The sequence below is a fragment of the Cibotium barometz genome, chromosome 41, assembly GCF_041138505.1.
Source record: "Cibotium barometz isolate CiBa-2024 chromosome 41, ASM4113850v1, whole genome shotgun sequence".
Lineage (NCBI taxonomy): Eukaryota > Viridiplantae > Streptophyta > Polypodiopsida > Cyatheales > Cibotiaceae > Cibotium > Cibotium barometz.
Window position 1 is genome coordinate 14786305 of NC_141086.1, and position 21730 is coordinate 14808034.

Consider the following 21730-nt stretch of genomic DNA (forward strand, 5'->3'; position numbering starts at 1 on the left):
TAAATTGGGAGATTGTGATCAGTGGTACTATGGTTTCATTAAAGGATTGTTTTAAAGTTAGCTGATGCTAAGAAAAAGGCAATTTTCATATTGGGTGTGTAAGTGGTGTGGCTAGTTTTATGTTTGCATGAAATTCCGGCTAGGGGGCCTTGGAACTCTTTTCCTTGGTACCCGGGACAAAACCTAACCAAATTCCAAATTGGATCCCATCACTACAGTGGTTGGGCGGTTGGCTAACCCATGGGATCGGATGGGGTTAGGTTGGACTGATGGATCCGTAAATCGAGATTTAATTTCTATTATTACGATAGATGAAGTAAATTCCGGATAGAAATTGTTCTATGGATAGGAATCAACGGCTGTGCCTCTTGATGGGGAAAAAAGCGTTGATCCCAATGATCCAAGTGCAAGTTTCTTCCTTGATTTGACCAAGTACCGTTAAAGGTGCAGTCAGATCAGTTGATCCGTAATGATCTTGACTACGTTAGAGTAAAGAGTTATCCTGGTGGAATTGCCCATGCTTTCCGGGTAAAGGAAGTTTTTCCGGTTTCGGTTTTGGACAAACCGACGGATTAGTCTCTTGTCCGGATATCCGTGGGCGAGGCCCCGAATGTGGGACCCCTGTCCCGCGCGAGAAGTGCTACTTCCGCTGCTAGTACCCGAATCCGTTGCTCGGTGGAAACAGGGGGACATCACAGTTGGTATCAGAGCATTTGGTTAATAAAGATCAACTGAGAAGACAAATATATCAAAAATTTATCAAGAAACACAAAAAGGTTGTAATTGTGTGATATAAGTCATACAATTTGATATTCAAACTAAAATTCGTAATTTGGTAATTGGGTCTTAAGATGGAAGTACCGCAATTATATAGAATCCCTGACTTGCTTGAGGCCTAGACATGATGGTATTTACCTTATAATTCCAAGGGCCGTGACTACCCGTATATACCGAGAGTATACTGCAGCTCTTTACTGACAGTATATACGAGTAAATCTAAGACTTGAAATTTTAAGCGTTAATGCTATCTAGATGATGAATTCGAATGTGGTTGATATGATTTTTAATTCTGTTTGAGAACTGATGAAATTGATTTGGATTCTGATTGAAAAATGATGATTTCTGAAATTTAGTTGAAATGTAATAAGCTAAGCGAAACCACATGAGGATGAATGGGACGAGTCCCTGTGATGATATTCATAACTGGAATGATGATAATGATTTCAGCAAATCACTACTATGAGATTAGTGGATTGTGCTGTCAGATTGCTACTATTAATACTTGACTTGGTGGATCAAGTTAAGGGATGTCAAATTGAGGACTTGCTTGACTGAATTTCCGTGGAGGAATGTTCCGAAGGAAACTTTTCGGTCTAATGGACCATTATCATGTTAAAGATATGAATGATATAATCTGAATGAATTGTTATTTAATGATGAGTTCTATATAAGGGATATTTATCCTAGTGTTTTGTTGGGTTGACCAGAATATAAGGAACCCCAGAATAAAATTGGATCTTAAGAAAAAGAGCTGTCCTCTACCTTGCGAGATGAGGACATCTCGCACTTTTTAAGTGGGGTAGAATGTAAGATTCCTCCCCAACCTTCGAGGTATACAGGAGTAAGAATCTCCCTTTCTGATCTTATAATTATTCCCTCTCTAAAATAAAAGAAAGTTTCTGTTTAAAAAAGGAAGACCCTTTTCCTAGAATACTTCTCAGGAGTCATGCCTATTTTAAGGATTCAGAACAATGAGTTCAGAAGTGAAAATCGGTGTTTTGGATACCAAGGTTTTGGTTTTCATTCGAGTACGGCCCAAAAGAAGTTCTTTATCTATTGGGGAGTTTAAGAAGTTATCCCCGAGATATTGTGAGCCTTATATCTGAATTCAATGAAAGTAGGTGACTTAGCCTACAAGCTTCTTTTATCTCTTCATCTCAAAATTCTTAATGCCTTCTATAGAAAAATGTGTCAAACCCAAATCATGGAAAGACGGTAAAACTTCAGTGGGCAAGTTACCGTTTGGCTTCTAAGTTACGCTAGCTCCTTCCTTTATATAAGTCGTAACTTTTACTTGTCGCTCACAGTAATCTTACTTCCATCGATCTCCTTTCTTTCTTAATCTCCTTCATGGCTTGGTAACAAGAACTAGTTTTATCCATAATGATTCCTCACCTTCAAGACGCAAGTGAATCTGTGAAGAAGGATTTTATAGAGCAGTATGAGCGCTCACTTTTCCCTCACTTGGGAACTTCTGTAGCGCAAACCAAATGGCGGACCTATCAAAACATAACTAGGGTAACACCCTGGGGTCAGCAGCACTTTCGTAACAATGTCTGCTTGGCCATGGTTATTGAAGCTCTGGGTTTGGGTCCCCGATACTACTGCGTCATGAGATCAAGGCATCCTGGGTTTTCTGAGCGGGTCTTCTTACTGGCGTGTTTTCTTCCTCATGAGAAGATATGCCTTTACCCCGTTTTTGGCTTGCCTCTCAGAGGTCCTTTTGTTAGAACACCTCATACCACTGAGATAGGCGCAGCAATAACCCACAGAATCATTCCCATAGATGAGTTACCTTATACTTGTGCAGCTTGTGAGGACTGCTTTTGTGACCATATGATGGACGGGCTTATGGAAGTGTAAAGAGTTCCTCTATCTTTACTGTATAAGTTCCGAGAATGAATAAAGTTTAAATCTTGTTCGTATTTTGAATCTTGCTCTCTTTAAGACTTATCTTGGTGGTTAATCTTGATTAAATTTTTTTTTCTAAGTCTCATATTCGTGAATCTTGCGAAATTATCACAAGTTGCGAGATGAGGACATCTCGCGTTTTTTAAGTGGGGTAGAATGTAAGATTCCTCCCCCAACCCCCTTTTTGATGTCTAGTATCTTCCCCTATAATCAACCCTCTTCAGAAATATAAAGACCCTGTTGCTAACTATTTTAGCCTAGAGAGAGAAAAATTATTCTAGAGAGAGAATATTCAGATTTTGAATATTTTTGGATAGAAAAATATCTCTTATAATTCAGATGAGTTCCCCTGAAACAAAAATTCAAAAAGAATTTTCCAATGTGCAATTGGAATTAATTGGAAATAGATATAAAGAACCTTAGTCTAAGGGTCTAGATTTTCAGAAATCTTTAGACTATGGTCCAATTAAGGTTCCTATGGACCAATAGCATCAATCCATGTGTAGGGAGGAGATAAATCCAACTTGTAAAAAGAAAATACCCAAAAATGAGTAAATGCTCACATGAGGTGAAGAGTTGAAAATGTACAAGGATTATTAGTAAAAAACTATGAGCAATATTAAAAATATGACATATGTAAGGAAGGGGAATTCTTTAAAGGAGGTGCATATTTCACATAAGATGAAGAGTTGAAAATGTACAAGGTTTATTAGTAAAAAATTATGAGCAATATTAAAAGTATGACATATGTAAGGAAGAGGAGTTCTTTAAAGGAGGTGCATATTTCACATAAGATGAAGAGTTGAAAATGTACAAGGTTTATTAGTAAAAAAATTATGAGCAATATTAAAAGTATGACATATGTAAGGAAGGGGAGTTCTTTAAAGGAGGTGCATATTTCACATAAGATGAAGAGTTGAAAATGTACAAGGTTTATTAGTAAAAAACTATGAGCAATATTAAAAATATGACATATGTAAGGAAGGGGAGTTCTTTAAAGGAGGTGCATATTTCACATGCTTGAATGAGTTTTAAACTCATAAAAATTGAGATATTTCATCTCTCCTCTCTCCTCATTCAAGTCTAGTTCCAAAAAGTTAGCTTAACTGATCTAAAAATGGTCAAATATTGACCAAACTGATTTAGAAAATTCTAGAATCAGTTTGTTTGGTTAGGAGCTCAATTTTTCCTATAAATAGAAGCCTCCCCCTTGTTGAAAAATATATAGTGTTTATGCATCGTTACTCTACTCCACCTAAGCCAGAAACTATGAATTCATTTAATAATTCACTAGTTTTTGGAGCTTCCCTCTTTCTTCAATCCCCATTAGTGGCTCCATCAACATACTTAACCAATTGATTGGTTGGGGGCCTCTACCGTGAACAAAGAATCAAGCAAGTTGTAAGGTAATTAGTGAATATTGATCTTTCTATAATTTCTCAATGTTTCTCTCTTCTCAACCCCTCTCAAGCTTGAGAAGTTTAATTGGTATGGTTTTTTTTAATGCTATTGAAGTTTGAATAGTAGTGAAGAGTTACATAATGCTATTGAAGTTAATTTTCATTTATGTTTAAATTCTAATGATTTTTATGTAAATTCTCTCTCTCACTCAAGAAATGGTCATACTCATGAACCGTTCTCAATCCAAATCAAGCTTTTCATAAAGCTTTTCCTTAACCCAAGATTAAGCTATGCTTGAGGCCAAATTAATGGCTTTTTCTTATGCTTTTAGTTTATGTATATTAATGATTCAATCCATTATGGATTGATAATCCAATTAGAGATTATTTTAATTATTTTCTTAATGATAAGCATTATCCCTTAGAAAAATTGAGATTTATCAGTCATAGCAGCGGAGCTATGGCAAAATTTTTATAAAAATTATGCATAAAATAATCTCATTCAAAGCATAAAAAGAGGACTTCCTACCATATTCTAGGAATTATCATCCTAGATTAATTGAAAGAATTTCATTACAATCATGGAGAAATTGAATTTTAATATTATGCATAAAGGAAAATTTTTATATCAAAAGTGTTACTTTTATCATTTTTAATTTTCATGCATAGAAGTATGCATAAAGGAAAATTTTTTTATATCAAAAGTGTTACTTTTATCATTTTTAATTTTCAAGCATAGAAGTATGCATAAAAGATAATTTTTATATTAAAAGTGTTACTTTTACCATTTTTAATTTTCATGCATAGAAGTATGCATAAAGGAAAATTTTTATATCAAAAGTGTTACTTTTATCATTTTTAATTTTCATGCATAGAAGTATGCATAAAGGATAATTTTTTTTTAATATCAAAAGTGATACTTTTATCATATTGGATTTCATGCATAGAGGTATGCATAAAAGTTGATTATTTTATTATAAAAGTGCAACTTTTATCATAATTGAAATTCATGCATGGAGGTATGCATAAAAGATATTCTTTTTATACTAAAAGTGTGATTTTCATCATAAATGGATTTTATGCATAACTTAGATGCATAAGAGAAATTCTTTTATTCTAAAAGTGTAATTCCTACCAAATTGACTTTATGCATAAGAAGATGCATTTTAAAAAAATGATTTTTAATTCAAAAGTGTCATTCTCATCTAAATTGAATTTATGCATATGAAGATGCATAAAAGATTGAATTTTAATTCAAAAGTGTCATTTTCATTTAAAATGAATTTATGCATAGGAAGATGCATAAAAGATTGATTTTTCTTCGGAAGTATTAATCTCCTTAAATGGAATTTATGCATAAGTAAATGTGTAAAGAAATCTTATATCAAATATAAGAGTTCTCTTGTATTCTATAAATAGATATGAGATGTGATAGGATGTGATAAGAGGTGTATAAGAGATGATAAGAGGTGATAAGATGAATTAAGATGTGATAAGATGTGTATGGGATGAGGTAAGAAGTGTATGTGATAGGATAAGATGTATATGGGTTGTGATAGGGTGAAAATGGATGTATGTATGTGGATGTGTGGATATGGAGATGGGAGTGTGGATGTATGAACATGAAAATGGATATATGCATGAAGATGTATATGCATAGATGTAATGTGGATGTGGATGTATGTATGTATGTGGATGTAGATGTGGATGTATAGATGTGAATGGGAATGGGGATGTGGATGTATGTGAATGTGAATGTAGATGTGGATGTATGTGAATGTGAATGTAGATGTGAATGTGGAATGTGGATGTATAGATGTGGATGTATGTGAATGTGAATGTAGATGTGGATGTATGTGAATGTGAATGTAGATGTGAATGTGGAATGTGGATGTATAGATGTGGATGTATCGGAATGTGGATGTGGATGTATGTGAATGTGAATGTAGATGTGGATGTATAGATGTGAATGTGGAATGTGGATGTGGATGTATGTATGTATGTGGATGTAGATGTGGATGTATGGACGTGTATGTATGAATGTGGATATGGGATGTGGATGTATAAATGAGGATGTGAAAATGGAGGTAAGCATGTAGATGTGGATGCATGTATGTGAATGTGAATGTAGATGTGAATGTGGAATGTGGATGTATAGATGTGGATGTATGGGAATGTGGATGTGGATGTATGTGAATGTGAATGTAGATGTGGATGTATAGATGTGAATGTGGAATGTGGATGTGGATGTATGTATGTATGTGGATGTAGATGTGGATGTATGGATGTGTATGTATGAATGTGGATATGGGATGTGGATGTATAAATGAGGATGTGAAAATGGAGATAAGCATGTAGATGTGGATGTATGGATGTGAATGTGGATGTGGATGTGGATGTATGGATGTGGATATGGATGTGAATATATGATATCTGATGTGAAGGAATCTGAAGTGAAGAGATGGAAAAGGAGGTGATTGGATGAGTACACATATACATGGAATGTGGAATAAGTAATGTGGATTAATGAGGGATAATGTGGAAAAATAGAGTTAATATAGAAACTGTATTTGTAAACTGTTTGTAAATGCTGTTTGTAAATGGCTGTTTTATGTCAAGAATGCTGGGGAAGCATTTTGACCGTCTTGTGATTAAGGTCGTGGAGACCTAACTGATAAAGTTGCAACTGCTGACGGAGAGTCAATGGAGGACGTCTCGCGTAGCAAGGTCGACCGAGGTCTTGACCAGCCTCGGTTCGATTAAAATGGTGAGCTTCCGGTACGGTGGATGAGGGACCAAGGAAGCGGCCTATGAGTGAAGCGCTAGGTCACCTGCGAAGGATCCTAGAGGGTGCTGACCATATGGTGCTCGGGCTCTGGGTCGCCTAGGATACCCACGCGTGCGTCGAGGAAGATATTGGAACAAGGAGTAAGAGTTGTTTTGTGAAACCGGGCATGGATCTGGTTGACTGACCTTGCTGGTCCTCAACGGATGAGTCCATGGCTCTTTTATATGGATCTGTTGGTTGATCTTGCTGATCTTCAACGAGAGTCCATCTTGATAAGTGATTATATTGCCGAGTATTATGGGCTAGGAACTATGGAAACGGCCTCTGTGTGGACAGGTGGTGAGCGTTCTAGTTGCCAATGATGCCATAGATACTCTGATGAAGGAATGATGGGAAATTATGAATCAACTGGATAAATTGGGAGATTGTGATCAGTGGTACTATGGTTTCATTAAAGGATTGTTTTAAAGTTAGCTGATGCTAAGAAAAAGGCAATTTTCATATTGGGTGTGTAAGTGGTGTGGCTAGTTTTATGTTTGCATGAAATTCCGGCTAGGGGGCCTTGGAACTCTTTTCCTTGGTACCCGGGACAAAACCTAACCAAATTCCAAATTGGATCCCATCACTACAGTGGTTGGGCGGTTGGCTAACCCATGGGATCGGATGGGGTTAGGTTGGACTGATGGATCCGTAAATCGAGATTTAATTTCTATTATTACGATAGATGAAGTAAATTCCGGATAGAAATTGTTCTATGGATAGGAATCAACGGCTGTGCCTCTTGATGGGGAAAAAAGCGTTGATCCCAATGATCCAAGTGCAAGTTTCTTCCTTGATTTGACCAAGTACCGTTAAAGGTGCAGTCAGATCAGTTGATCCGTAATGATTTTGACTACGTTAGAGTAAAGAGTTATCCTGGTGGAATTGCCCATGCTTTCCGGGTAAAGGAAGTTTTTCCGGTTTCGGTTTTGGACAAACCGACGGATTAGTCTCTTGTCCGGATATCCGTGGGCGAGGCCCCGAATGTGGGACACCTGTCCCGCGCGAGAAGTGCTACTTCCGCTGCTAGTACCCGAATCCGTTGCTCGGTGGAAACAGGGGGACATCACAGTTGGTATCAGAGCATTTGGTTAATAAAGATCAACTGAGAAGACAAATATATCAAAAATTTATCAAGAAACACAAAAAGGTTGTAATTGTGTGATATAAGTCATACAATTTGATATTCAAACTAAAATTCGTAATTTGGTAATTGGGTCTTAAGATGGAAGTACCGCAATTATATAGAATCCCTGACTTGCTTGAGGCCTAGACATGATGGTATTTACCTTATAATTCCAAGGGCCGTGACTACCCGTATATACCGAGAGTATACTGCAGCTCTTTACTGACAGTATATACGAGTAAATCTAAGACTTGAAATTTTAAGCGTTAATGCTATCTAGATGATGAATTCGAATGTGGTTGATATGATTTTTAATTCTGTTTGAGAACTGATGAAATTGATTTGGATTCTGATTGAAAAATGATGATTTCTGAAATTTAGTTGAAATGTAATAAGCTAAGCGAAACCACATGAGGATGAATGGGACGAGTCCCTGTGATGATATTCATAACTGGAATGATGATAATGATTTCAGCAAATCACTACTATGAGATTAGTGGATTGTGCTGTCAGATTGCTACTATTAATACTTGACTTGGTGGATCAAGTTAAGGGATGTCAAATTGAGGACTTGCTTGACTGAATTTCCGTGGAGGAATGTTCCGAAGGAAACTTTTCGGTCTAATGGACCATTATCATGTTAAAGATATGAATGATATAATCTGAATGAATTGTTATTTAATGATGAGTTCTATATAAGGGATATTTATCCTAGTGTTTTGTTGGGTTGACCAGAATATAAGGAACCCCAGAATAAAATTGGATCTTAAGAAAAAGAGCTGTCCTCTACCTTGCGAGATGAGGACATCTCGCACTTTTTAAGTGGGGTAGAATGTAAGATTCCTCCCCAACCTTCGAGGTATACAGGAGTAAGAATCTCCCTTTCTGATCTTATAATTATTCCCTCTCTAAAATAAAAGAAAGTTTCTGTTTAAAAAAGGAAGACCCTTTTCCTAGAATACTTCTCAGGAGTCACGCCTATTTTAAGGATTCAGAACAATGAGTTCAGAAGTGAAAATCGGTGTTTTGGATCCCAAGGTTTTGGTTTTCATTCGAGTACGGCCCAAAAGAAGTTCTTTATCTATTGGGGAGTTTAAGAAGTTATCCCCGAGATATTGTGAGCCTTATATCTGAATTCAATGAAAGTAGGTGACTTAGCCTACAAGCTTCTTTTATCTCTTCATCTCAAAATTCTTAATGCCTTCTATAGAAAAATGTGTCAAACCCAAATCATGGAAAGACGGTAAAACTTCAGTGGGCAAGTTACCGTTTGGCTTCTAAGTTACGCTAGCTCCTTCCTTTATATAAGTCGTAACTTTTACTTGTCGCTCACAGTAATCTTACTTCCATCGATCTCCTTTCTTTCTTAATCTCCTTCATGGCTTGGTAACAAGAACTAGTTTTATCCATAATGATTCCTCACCTTCAAGACGCAAGTGAATCTGTGAAGAAGGATTTTATAGAGCAGTATGAGCGCTCACTTTTCCCTCACTTGGGAACTTCTGTAGCGCAAACCAAATGGCGGACCTATCAAAACATAACTAGGGTAACACCCTGGGGTCAGCAGCACTTTCGTAACAATGTCTGCTTGGCCATGGTTATTGAAGCTCTGGGTTTGGGTCCCCGATACTACTGCGTCATGAGATCAAGGCATCCTGGGTTTTCTGAGCGGGTCTTCTTACTGGCGTGTTTTCTTCCTCATGAGAAGATATGCCTTTACCCCGTTTTTGGCTTGCCTCTCAGAGGTCCTTTTGTTAGAACACCTCATACCACTGAGATAGGCGCAGCAATAACCCACAGAATCATTCCCATAGATGAGTTACCTTATACTTGTGCAGCTTGTGAGGACTGCTTTTGTGACCATATGATGGACGGGCTTATGGAAGTGTAAAGAGTTCCTCTATCTTTACTGTATAAGTTCCGAGAATGAATAAAGTTTAAATCTTGTTCGTATTTTGAATCTTGCTCTCTTTAAGACTTATCTTGGTGGTTAATCTTGATTAAATTTTTTTTTCTAAGTCTCATATTCGTGAATCTTGCGAAATTATCACAAGTTGCGAGATGAGGACATCTCGCGTTTTTTAAGTGGGGTAGAATGTAAGATTCCTCCCCCAACCCCCTTTTTGATGTCTAGTATCTTCCCCTATAATCAACCCTCTTCAGAAATATAAAGACCCTGTTGCTAACTATTTTAGCCTAGAGAGAGAAAAATTATTCTAGAGAGAGAATATTCAGATTTTGAATATTTTTGGATAGAAAAATATCTCTTATAATTCAGATGAGTTCCCCTGAAACAAAAATTCAAAAAGAATTTTCCAATGTGCAATTGGAATTAATTGGAAATAGATATAAAGAACCTTAGTCTAAGGGTCTAGATTTTCAGAAATCTTTAGACTATGGTCCAATTAAGGTTCCTATGGACCAATAGCATCAATCCATGTGTAGGGAGGAGATAAATCCAACTTGTAAAAAGAAAATACCCAAAAATGAGTAAATGCTCACATGAGGTGAAGAGTTGAAAATGTACAAGGATTATTAGTAAAAAACTATGAGCAATATTAAAAATATGACATATGTAAGGAAGGGGAATTCTTTAAAGGAGGTGCATATTTCACATAAGATGAAGAGTTGAAAATGTACAAGGTTTATTAGTAAAAAATTATGAGCAATATTAAAAGTATGACATATGTAAGGAAGAGGAGTTCTTTAAAGGAGGTGCATATTTCACATAAGATGAAGAGTTGAAAATGTACAAGGTTTATTAGTAAAAAAATTATGAGCAATATTAAAAGTATGACATATGTAAGGAAGGGGAGTTCTTTAAAGGAGGTGCATATTTCACATAAGATGAAGAGTTGAAAATGTACAAGGTTTATTAGTAAAAAACTATGAGCAATATTAAAAATATGACATATGTAAGGAAGGGGAGTTCTTTAAAGGAGGTGCATATTTCACATGCTTGAATGAGTTTTAAACTCATAAAAATTGAGATATTTCATCTCTCCTCTCTCCTCATTCAAGTCTAGTTCCAAAAAGTTAGCTTAACTGATCTAAAAATGGTCAAATATTGACCAAACTGATTTAGAAAATTCTAGAATCAGTTTGTTTGGTTAGGAGCTCAATTTTTCCTATAAATAGAAGCCTCCCCCTTGTTGAAAAATATATAGTGTTTATGCATCGTTACTCTACTCCACCTAAGCCAGAAACTATGAATTCATTTAATAATTCACTAGTTTTTGGAGCTTCCCTCTTTCTTCAATCCCCATTAGTGGCTCCATCAACATACTTAACCAATTGATTGGTTGGGGGCCTCTACCGTGAACAAAGAATCAAGCAAGTTGTAAGGTAATTAGTGAATATTGATCTTTCTATAATTTCTCAATGTTTCTCTCTTCTCAACCCCTCTCAAGCTTGAGAAGTTTAATTGGTATGGTTTTTTTTAATGCTATTGAAGTTTGAATAGTAGTGAAGAGTTACATAATGCTATTGAAGTTAATTTTCATTTATGTTTAAATTCTAATGATTTTTATGTAAATTCTCTCTCTCACTCAAGAAATGGTCATACTCATGAACCGTTCTCAATCCAAATCAAGCTTTTCATAAAGCTTTTCCTTAACCCAAGATTAAGCTATGCTTGAGGCCAAATTAATGGCTTTTTCTTATGCTTTTAGTTTATGTATATTAATGATTCAATCCATTATGGATTGATAATCCAATTAGAGATTATTTTAATTATTTTCTTAATGATAAGCATTATCCCTTAGAAAAATTGAGATTTATCAGTCATAGCAGCGGAGCTATGGCAAAATTTTTATAAAAATTATGCATAAAATAATCTCATTCAAAGCATAAAAAGAGGACTTCCTACCATATTCTAGGAATTATCATCCTAGATTAATTGAAAGAATTTCATTACAATCATGGAGAAATTGAATTTTAATATTATGCATAAAGGAAAATTTTTATATCAAAAGTGTTACTTTTATCATTTTTAATTTTCATGCATAGAAGTATGCATAAAGGAAAAATTTTTTATATCAAAAGTGTTACTTTTATCATTTTTAATTTTCAAGCATAGAAGTATGCATAAAAGATAATTTTTATATTAAAAGTGTTACTTTTACCATTTTTAATTTTCATGCATAGAAGTATGCATAAAGGAAAATTTTTATATCAAAAGTGTTACTTTTATCATTTTTAATTTTCATGCATAGAAGTATGCATAAAGGATAATTTTTTTTTAATATCAAAAGTGATACTTTTATCATATTGGATTTCATGCATAGAGGTATGCATAAAAGTTGATTATTTTATTATAAAAGTGCAACTTTTATCATAATTGGAATTCATGCATGGAGGTATGCATAAAAGATATTCTTTTTATACTAAAAGTGTGATTTTCATCATAAATGGATTTTATGCATAACTTAGATGCATAAGAGAAATTCTTTTATTCTAAAAGTGTAATTCCTACCAAATTGACTTTATGCATAAGAAGATGCATTTTAAAAAAATGATTTTTAATTCAAAAGTGTCATTCTCATCTAAATTGAATTTATGCATATGAAGATGCATAAAAGATTGAATTTTAATTCAAAAGTGTCATTTTCATTTAAAATGAATTTATGCATAGGAAGATGCATAAAAGATTGATTTTTCTTCGGAAGTATTAATCTCCTTAAATGGAATTTATGCATAAGTAAATGTGTAAAGAAATCTTATATCAAATATAAGAGTTCTCTTGTATTCTATAAATAGATATGAGATGTGATAGGATGTGATAAGAGGTGTATAAGAGATGATAAGAGGTGATAAGATGAATTAAGATGTGATAAGATGTGTATGGGATGAGGTAAGAAGTGTATGTGATAGGATAAGATGTATATGGGTTGTGATAGGGTGAAAATGGATGTATGTATGTGGATGTGTGGATATGGAGATGGGAGTGTGGATGTATGAACATGAAAATGGATATATGCATGAAGATGTATATGCATAGAGGTAATGTGGATGTGGATGTATGTATGTATGTGGATGTAGATGTGGATGTATAGATGTGAATGGGAATGGGGATGTGGATGTATGTGAATGTGAATGTAGATGTGGATGTATGCGAATGTGAATGTAGATGTGAATGTGGAATGTGGATGTATAGATGTGGATGTATGTGAATGTGAATGTAGATGTGGATGTATGTGAATGTGAATGTAGATGTGAATGTGGAATGTGGATGTATAGATGTGGATGTATGGGAATGTGGATGTGGATGTATGTGAATGTGAATGTAGATGTGGATGTATAGATGTGAATGTGGAATGTGGATGTGGATGTATGTATGTATGTGGATGTAGATGTGGATGTATGGACGTGTATGTATGAATGTGGATATGGGATGTGGATGTATAAATGAGGATGTGAAAATGGAGGTAAGCATGTAGATGTGGATGCATGTATGTGAATGTGAATGTAGATGTGAATGTGGAATGTGGATGTATAGATGTGGATGTATGGGAATGTGGATGTGGATGTATGTGAATGTGAATGTAGATGTGGATGTATAGATGTGAATGTGGAATGTGGATGTGGATGTATGTATGTATGTGGATGTAGATGTGGATGTATGGATGTGTATGTATGAATGTGGATATGGGATGTGGATGTATAAATGAGGATGTGAAAATGGAGATAAGCATGTAGATGTGGATGTATGGATGTGAATGTGGATGTGGATGTGGATATGGATGTGAATATATGATATGTGATGTGAAGGAATCTGAAGTGAAGAGATGGAAAAGGAGGTGATTGGATGAGTACACATATACATGGAATGTGGAATAAGTAATGTGGATTAATGAGGGATAATGTGGAAAAATAGAGTTAATATAGAAACTGTATTTGTAAACTGTTTGTAAATGCTATTTGTAAATGGCTGTTTTATGTCAAGAATGCTGGGGAAGCATTTTGACCGTCTTGTGATTAAGGTCGTGGAGACCTAACTGATAAAGTTGCAACTGCTGACGGAGAGTCAATGGAGGACGTCTCGCGTAGCAAGGTCGACCGAGGTCTTGACCAGCCTCGGTTCGATTAAAATGGTGAGCTTCCGGTACGGTGGATGAGGGACCAAGGAAGCGGCCTATGAGTGAAGCGCTAGGTCACCTGCGAAGGATCCTAGAGGGTGCTGACCATACGGTGCTCGGGCTCTGGGTCGCCTAGGATACCCACGCGTGCGTCGAGGAAGATATTGGAACAAGGAGTAAGAGTTGTTTTGTGAAACCGGGCATGGATCTGGTTGACTGACCTTGCTGGTCCTCAACGGATGAGTCCATGGCTCTTTTATATGGATCTGTTGGTTGATCTTGCTGATCTTCAACGAGAGTCCATCTTGATAAGTGATTATATTGCCGAGTATTATGGGCTAGGAACTATGGAAACGGCCTCTGTGTGGACAGGTGGTGAGCGTTCTAGTTGCCAATGATGCCATAGATACTCTGATGAAGGAATGATGGGAAATTATGAATCAACTGGATAAATTGGGAGATTGTGATCAGTGGTACTATGGTTTCATTAAAGGATTGTTTTAAAGTTAGCTGATGCTAAGAAAAAGGCAATTTTCATATTGGGTGTGTAAGTGGTGTGGCTAGTTTTATGTTTGCATGAAATTCCGGCTAGGGGGCCTTGGAACTCTTTTCCTTGGTACCCGGGACAAAACCTAACCAAATTCCAAATTGGATCCCATCACTACAGTGGTTGGGCGGTTGGCTAACCCATGGGATCGGATGGGGTTAGGCTGGACTGATGGATCCGTAAATCGAGATTTAATTTCTATTATTACGATAGATGAAGTAAATTCCGGATAGAAATTGTTCTATGGATAGGAATCAACGGCTGTGCCTCTTGATGGGGAAAAAAGCGTTGATCCCAATGATCCAAGTGCAAGTTTCTTCCTTGATTTGACCAAGTACCGTTAAAGGTGCAGTCAGATCAGTTGATCCGTAATGATCTTGACTACGTTAGAGTAAAGAGTTATCCTGGTGGAATTGCCCATGCTTTCCGGGTAAAGGAAGTTTTTCCGGTTTCGGTTTTGGACAAACCGACGGATTAGTCTCTTGTCCGGATATCTGTGGGCGAGGCCCCGAGTGTGAGACCCCTACCCGCACATGATGTGTTACTTCCGCTGCCAGTATCGTGAATCCGTTACTCGGTGGGAACAGGGATCACACATGAATGATTTCATTTTATCTCATGTGACCTAAATATAACATGTTAAAACTGAGGAAAGGCATATTATGATATGTCCATCAAATGATATTGACATATGTACGCATAGTACTTGGAGATTTTTTGCTTCCCTTTTAGACACATGCACTATTATGAAAATAAGGCAAGGAGACGAGGAGGCCTTAGGAGACACAACACTATTCGAGATATTGTACGCTTTTAAGGTTAATAACTTGTTCTTGTATGCTTAATAACTTTTTCTTGTATGCTTTTGTTGTCCAGCTAGTCTCCTCAAGCCCCATCATCTCGTCAAGTGCAACTTCAATTAGCAGCATCACGATCAAGCTTCAGGTATTTTCTATTTTGAAGCCTCTTGGGGTTTCTTTGTATGCTATTGAAGTAATGCTGGGACTTAATTGACCTTGTAAGTCTATTCTATGCCATGTGATGACTTCTTTTTTTAAATGCATCTTTGTCACATTGGCAGGATGGTAAAATTAAGAACTTCTGAGAGGAGGGGGAGAGGTGGAAGAGGAGAACGAGGAGGCAAGAGAGGTGGAAGGACAAGTAGCAAGAGAAGTTTGCAAGTGGAATCTACACCAAATTTAGAGATTCAAAAAGAGGTTGAAATTGAAGTTGAAGAGGATAAGGAGATGGAAGACTTTGAAGACACTACTATAATTGTGGAGGAATCTTCTAAGAAGAGAAAGAAAGAGGATAAACAACTAGATGAGGAGTTTGAGCAAGAGTTTCCTGCTGCACTTGATATTGGCCAAGGGAAGGATGTTATTGAATCTCTTGCAGTCAATCCTGGAAAGATTGCTCCCTTGATCCCATTATGTCGTTGTGTTGTAAACACAAGAGTGAGAGGCCTACGAACTGATATGGATAGCCTAAAGCAAGCTCTAGAGGCAGAAAAATATATTCAACAGAAAGGAATGTTTATTTTATCTACAACACTTTCGGATGGTGTTTCACAAGAGGTGACAGATGAAATTGAACAATCATGGGATTCTTGTTGGAGGGATGTAAATGCAGAATTTGAGGCACAGATTGTTGATGATGCTGATTGGTCATTTTTGTCTCGAAAGATGTTTTTTGTGTGGGAGGGGAATCACCGTACTGTTGCATGGATGTCTCTAATTGAGGAGAAATTCAAGACATCAAAGGCATGGCATATTCGAGTTTTAGCAAGTTTTATTACTCCAGAGAAAGAAACAGAAATGAAGCTAATAGCTGCTCTTCAAAGGTTCAATCTGTAAGTGCGAGTTCTTACTTATATGTGTTACCTTTTTTCGAGCTTTTAAGGGTTTTGTGAACAATTCTTAATATGTTTGAAGCTATGTATTTTTCAATTTTCAGCCTTAATGAAACAGCAATTATTAAAACAAATCTCAAGGATTATTTGTTCAACACGAAGACAATGTGTTCATGTGATGAGAATGAGTACTTATCACTTTTTTTTGAGGAAGAAAAAAAGACACTTGAAAAGCATAGGGCAAATGAAAGCAGTAAAGGATCAAGTACTTGGTATCCTTTGACATCTCTGATGCTAGGGAGAATGGTATTTGCAGTAAGTTTCATACCATTTGTCATGGATGTCTTTTAAATCAGAACTAACTAATTCATTGTACTCATTCATCTCTTTGGAATATATTTTAGCCACTATACAAGCAAGATTATGAGGCAAAGTTAAAGGAACTTCAGCCAAATTTGAGTGTTGCTGATATGGAGAAATCACTTAAAAGTATTCGAAAGGATGTGAATCTCAAGTATGGTCGAAAAATGATCAAGGTATGGTTAATTTAATGATTCTTAACATAAAGTTGACTTTTTAAAGTGTTCAAGTGTTTTTTGAGATTGGTCATATGATCTTTGTTTACAAAATGATCAAGGTATGGGATATGCATGTATTGTATGATTAAAAAATACAGTTGAGTGTGACGATTGCATGTACTGTTTATATGTAGATTTTGTCTATTGTCAAACCAACAAATGGTGAAGATTGGTTTAATATCTTGTGGAGCCTCCCATTTGATGATAAATCATCCATTGTCACATTGGAAAAGTTGTATAACATCTCCATTGCAAAAGTCTCAAAGGAGACACAACTAGCAACCCTCAGAATCTTAGGGTCAGATTCAAATTTGAGAACAAGTTATGGGATGCCAAAAGCTGATAGAGAATTCATAAAGTGGATGGTGAAAGAGGCATGGATGGATCAGTTGCTTTGTGAATCTGAGAGGTTACTCTCTCAGGTCTTGGTTGCTAGTCAACAAGCTAGCTTTGTGCTTCCTCAAGATCCTACGTTGAGAGAGTATTTTGGGGAAATACAAGCAATGAACAGACTTGAACTTTATGAAGATTTAAAGGATTCAATGACTGTTGCTACAACTGCAACAGGACAAATGGAGATGACGAGGGCATCTCGACGATTGGTATTTAGGTAAGCAATACATGTTTTTTCCTTTTCAATTAAAAATCCATCCTTAAGTATTTCGCTTTTGTACTAAGACTCTTATTGTATGCAGATTCTTGCAATCCTTAAAAGTTGTTGGTAAGATTGAAAAATTGTTGCCCATATGTCGAGTATGGACAAAAATCCAGGACTTAAAATTCTGTATGTACTCTCCAAACATGATAGAAAAAGAAGGGAAGCAAGTGCTCTCTGAGTGGGAGAGAAAGAACTGCCCGTGGTGGTGGCTCGATATGAAAAAAGGATGTTGCATCGAGGAGGAGGTAGAGCTGTACACACAGCATAAAAAGGGAGAGATGGGTTCATCAAGCTCAAATTCAGTCCATGAGGATGATGCAGTCATTGAGGTTCAAAAAACACTTGAGAAGATGACTAAAAAGGACAAAGATTCAAGTATGGAACTAAAGAAGGGTGGTAGGCCACCAAAAAATCCTGGTACTAATAATGGTAAGTTCTCTTGATCTTTTTTCAAGCTATTATTTGTTTGTGTAACATATGTTGTTATCACTTTGTGTCTTTACATATGTGGTGTGGGTACAGATGTGTAGGTACTGCAGTCTACACCCATTCTGAAAGGATGTAAATGGAAAGATAGGTCTGTCTGCTTTTTGTACATTCCATTGACCTCTCTAACTTTGAATCAGAGTGGCACATGTGATGCTTCACATTGCAAGGTTTGGTGCTATGATTATGTCGAGTTTGGGAAGCAATTGTCTGTCTCAAACTTCACACAAGCCTATATAGACATGAAGGAATACTTTGTGGGTCTTGGAGGTGAAAGAAAAACAAGAAATGGTAAGAGTGTTGCTTGGGCTGCAGATTTTGTCATTATTGATCTGCCTACACAGCTAGAAGCTCTTGGAGTAGAGGATTCCACATCTCCATCTTGGAATTTATTAACAGAGGACCATGTACGCTACTCCTTGCTAGCAGCGGCCACAGTTGTTTCAGATTCTGGCTGGATCCTAGTTATGTGTGCTCCTCATGTTCTTCATTTGGTTGAGCGTTATGCTAGGATCAGTAGATTGGAGTTTGCGTGTCGAATGTACATGCAATGCTTAGATGCATATTGCACAATCAAAGTTGGTGGTATTGATCATAAGGTGAGACAATTGTCATACAATGACCTGTTTGAAAGAATTTATGCTCTCGTATAATGAAATGGCTTGTACTAAGTATATGTTTAATTCTTTTCTTATCTTTAGGTGGATGTTGTGGTTTTATGCCTTCTTCATCGGGCTGGTATGTCTTGTGTTTGTAATCCTGGAAATGCTTCCGTGGTTGGTACCAAATTGGGCATTGCTTTTGGAAGTAGTTTGTTTCATCATTATTTACCAACAAGTGAGCAGACTATAAAACATGGAGAGAGTATTCCATGGAGAGGTGCATTGGAGAAGGCTCCATGCATGATGTTGTACTTCTTGGAGTTCTTGTGTCCAATTTCTGGACATGTGGTGGACTTAGGTGCTGGGACTGGTTCTATGCAAAAAGCATGCATGCATTCTGGGAGAGCATGCTTATCTATTGAGAATGATCCTGACATTTGCAATTCTATATTGCAACCATTTTTGGATGGACAGAAAGGAAAGGGAAATGTGTTAAGCAACTATGGGACTCTAAATGATTCCGAAGATGTGGAAATGGTTGTTAATCTTCCAGACGACTAGTAAGTATGTTACTCTCGTGTTTAATCTTTTTAAACTTATTTGTTGGAGAATATTATTATCAATGAGGCATTGATATTGATTGATCTATTTTAGCTTTTTGCCTTCTTATGCAGGTGCTATGGCTGAGATGATGTGTAATGACATTGCATTCAATGCCCCCATCAAAGAGAGAAGGCATCGTCGCAATATCTATGTGGATGACATTCGTAAAGAAGATTGAGTCTAGTGATTTGACATGAGTTTTTCCCTTCAAGCATTGAGTCTAGTGATTTGACATGAGTTTTTCCCTTCAAGCAATTCATTTTGCTTGTGATGCCCTAGTATTGAACATGCATAACTTTTGTGGTGTCTTACACCTATTTCATTTGCTAGAGATGTAGTAATCATATTGAAGAACTATTAGTACATCATGTGAGTACCCACCATGAATATTAATCTCAATATCGCATATTCAATTTTGAGCATGTCGGTTTCATAAAACTTTTTCTATTTGCTAGAGATGTGATAATCATGTCATATCTTAATTAAGGTTTGCATGTCAAAACTATGAGTTGTGTACAAATGATCATCATGGTGAATTGAATCTTGAAGTATCTCCTTGCAACTAATAAATGTTTCGGCATAGATGCATGCAAATTTGCACCCTAAATTCTTCACCATGTGACTTGCAATCATTTCATCATCACTATCTATCATGGTAGTATGAATGATGGATGATGTAGGTGGAGGGTGTTGAAATGAAGTAGACATGAAAAGTAGTTTTGTGAATAAAGGGATCTTATAAGCCCTAAATACTATTGGAAAGAAATGTAATTAAATGTATATAGCATCTTTGTAGGGTAGTTTTATGACTAAAGGGTGTGTGATGTTAGCGGCATCTTTGTGGGGTAGAAATGTATATAGTATCTTCTTGGGGTAGTTTTATGACTAAATGGTGAGTGATGTTATGATAAAATTGTCTATGAAATCACAATATAGGCCATGCTCAGAAAAATGTGCTCAGACCATGACGCTCAGAGAAAAGACATACCCCACGAACATAGACATTTCTTCTCTCTCTCTCTCTCTCTCTCTCTCTCTCTCTCTCTCACACACACACACACACACACACACACACACACACACACACACACACACAATGGTATAACATTTGATGGCTTGTGGACATCGCTCCCTCTGACATCCCCCACCCTAAATTTTATGCAAGTCAAGATTTCAGTGGATATTAATTGACAACACAATGATGTAAACCTTGCCATTCCATGGTCTCCACAAATTCATAAACAATAAGTATCAAAACAAATCCATAACTGCACATTTTAAATCATGGATTTGCTCTAATAACATGGACATTGAAGACTCTCTCTCTCTCTCTCTCTCTCTCTCTCTCTCTCTCTCTCTCTCTCTCTCCCCCATAACAAATTTTTTAAAAAACTCCTTGTGGTAGGCCATGCCAGCGCGGCCTACTACTGTAGGGAGGATTTTTTTAAATTTGTTGTGGGAGAGAGAGAGAGAGAGAGAGAGAGAGAGAGAGAGAGAGAGAGAGAGGGGGGGAGAGAGAGAGAAATCCCGAAATTTTACATCTCACTCTCTCTTCTTCTTCTTCTTCTTCTTCTTCTCTCTCTCTCTCTCTCTCTCTCTCTCTCTCTCTCTCTCTCGCACAGACACACACACACACACACACACACACACACACACAAGCCATGCAACTAACATATTTTTAGCTATCCCCACCCTCCCAGTATGCCCTATATGACCAATGCGATGAACATAGATGTCGATATCATTGGGTGGTGTATGCCCTTTGGAGCAAGTATTCTCTCTCTCTCTCTCTCAAAGATCCCTGCCCCCTCCGTGCAACGAATTTGGGGGTGCTAGCAACAAAAGTAGCACTTCTTGCGCAAGGCAGAGCCTCTCACTTGGGGCCTTGCCCACGGATATTCAGACAAGAGACTAATCCCTGGGTTCTTCCAAAAATCGAACCCGGAAAAACTTCCCTTGCCTAGAAAGCATAGGTGATTCCTCCAGGATATTTTTATTCTAACGTAGTCAAGAGCCTTAACTAACCAAACTGATCCGACCAAACTTGTAAGTCACTTGGTCAAATCAAAGAAGAAACTTGCACTTGGATCATAGAGACCAACACTTTTTTCCTCTTCAAGAGGAACAGCCGTTGATTCTTTTCCATAGAACAATTACTATCTGGGATTTCCTTCATATATCGTACCATAACAGAATCGAGTCTCATTTTTGGGATCCATTAGTCCAGCCTAACCCCATCCAGTCCCATGGGCTAGCCAACTGGCCAACCACTGTAGTAATGGA

At 36.8% G+C, this 21730-nt stretch overlaps 2 protein-coding genes across 3 annotated transcripts; both read left to right on the top strand.

Annotated features, from left to right (window-relative positions):
* Positions 1-15548: 15548 nt before the first annotated feature.
* Positions 15549-16835, top strand: LOC147614703 (uncharacterized). The gene is made up of 3 exons (XM_086779729.1): positions 15549-15613; positions 15750-16520; positions 16639-16835. Exons 2-3 carry the CDS (start codon positions 15751-15753, stop codon positions 16646-16648), a joined length of 780 nt encoding a protein of 259 aa, XP_086635855.1. The 5' UTR covers positions 15549-15613; position 15750; the 3' UTR covers positions 16649-16835.
* Positions 16836-18278: 1443 nt separating this feature from the next.
* On the top strand, positions 18279-19860 carry LOC147614704 (uncharacterized). 2 transcript variants are annotated; one of them, XM_086779730.1, is made up of 3 exons: positions 18279-18841; positions 18944-19404; positions 19499-19860. In XM_086779730.1, the coding sequence occupies exons 1-3, from the start codon at positions 18485-18487 to the stop codon at positions 19623-19625; spliced, it is 945 nt and encodes a 314-aa protein (XP_086635856.1). In that variant the 5' UTR covers positions 18279-18484; the 3' UTR covers positions 19626-19860. The 2 variants fall into 2 exon arrangements, with proteins under 2 accessions (XP_086635856.1, XP_086635857.1); XM_086779731.1 differs by having other exon boundaries at positions 19519-19860.
* The last annotated feature ends 1870 nt before the right edge of the window (positions 19861-21730 follow it).

Coding starts and splice junctions, on each gene's coding strand:
- LOC147614704 (XM_086779730.1), top strand. CDS start 18,485: ATGAAGGAATACTTTGTGGGTCTTGGAGGTGAAAGAAAAACAAGAAAT. Junction 18,842..18,943: donor TTGGTGGTATTGATCATAAG/GTGAGACAATTG, acceptor TCTTATCTTTAG/GTGGATGTTGTGGTTTTATG. Junction 19,405..19,498: donor GTTAATCTTCCAGACGACTA/GTAAGTATGTTA, acceptor GATCTATTTTAG/CTTTTTGCCTTCTTATGCAG.
- LOC147614703 (XM_086779729.1), top strand. CDS start 15,751: ATGGTAAAATTAAGAACTTCTGAGAGGAGGGGGAGAGGTGGAAGAGGA.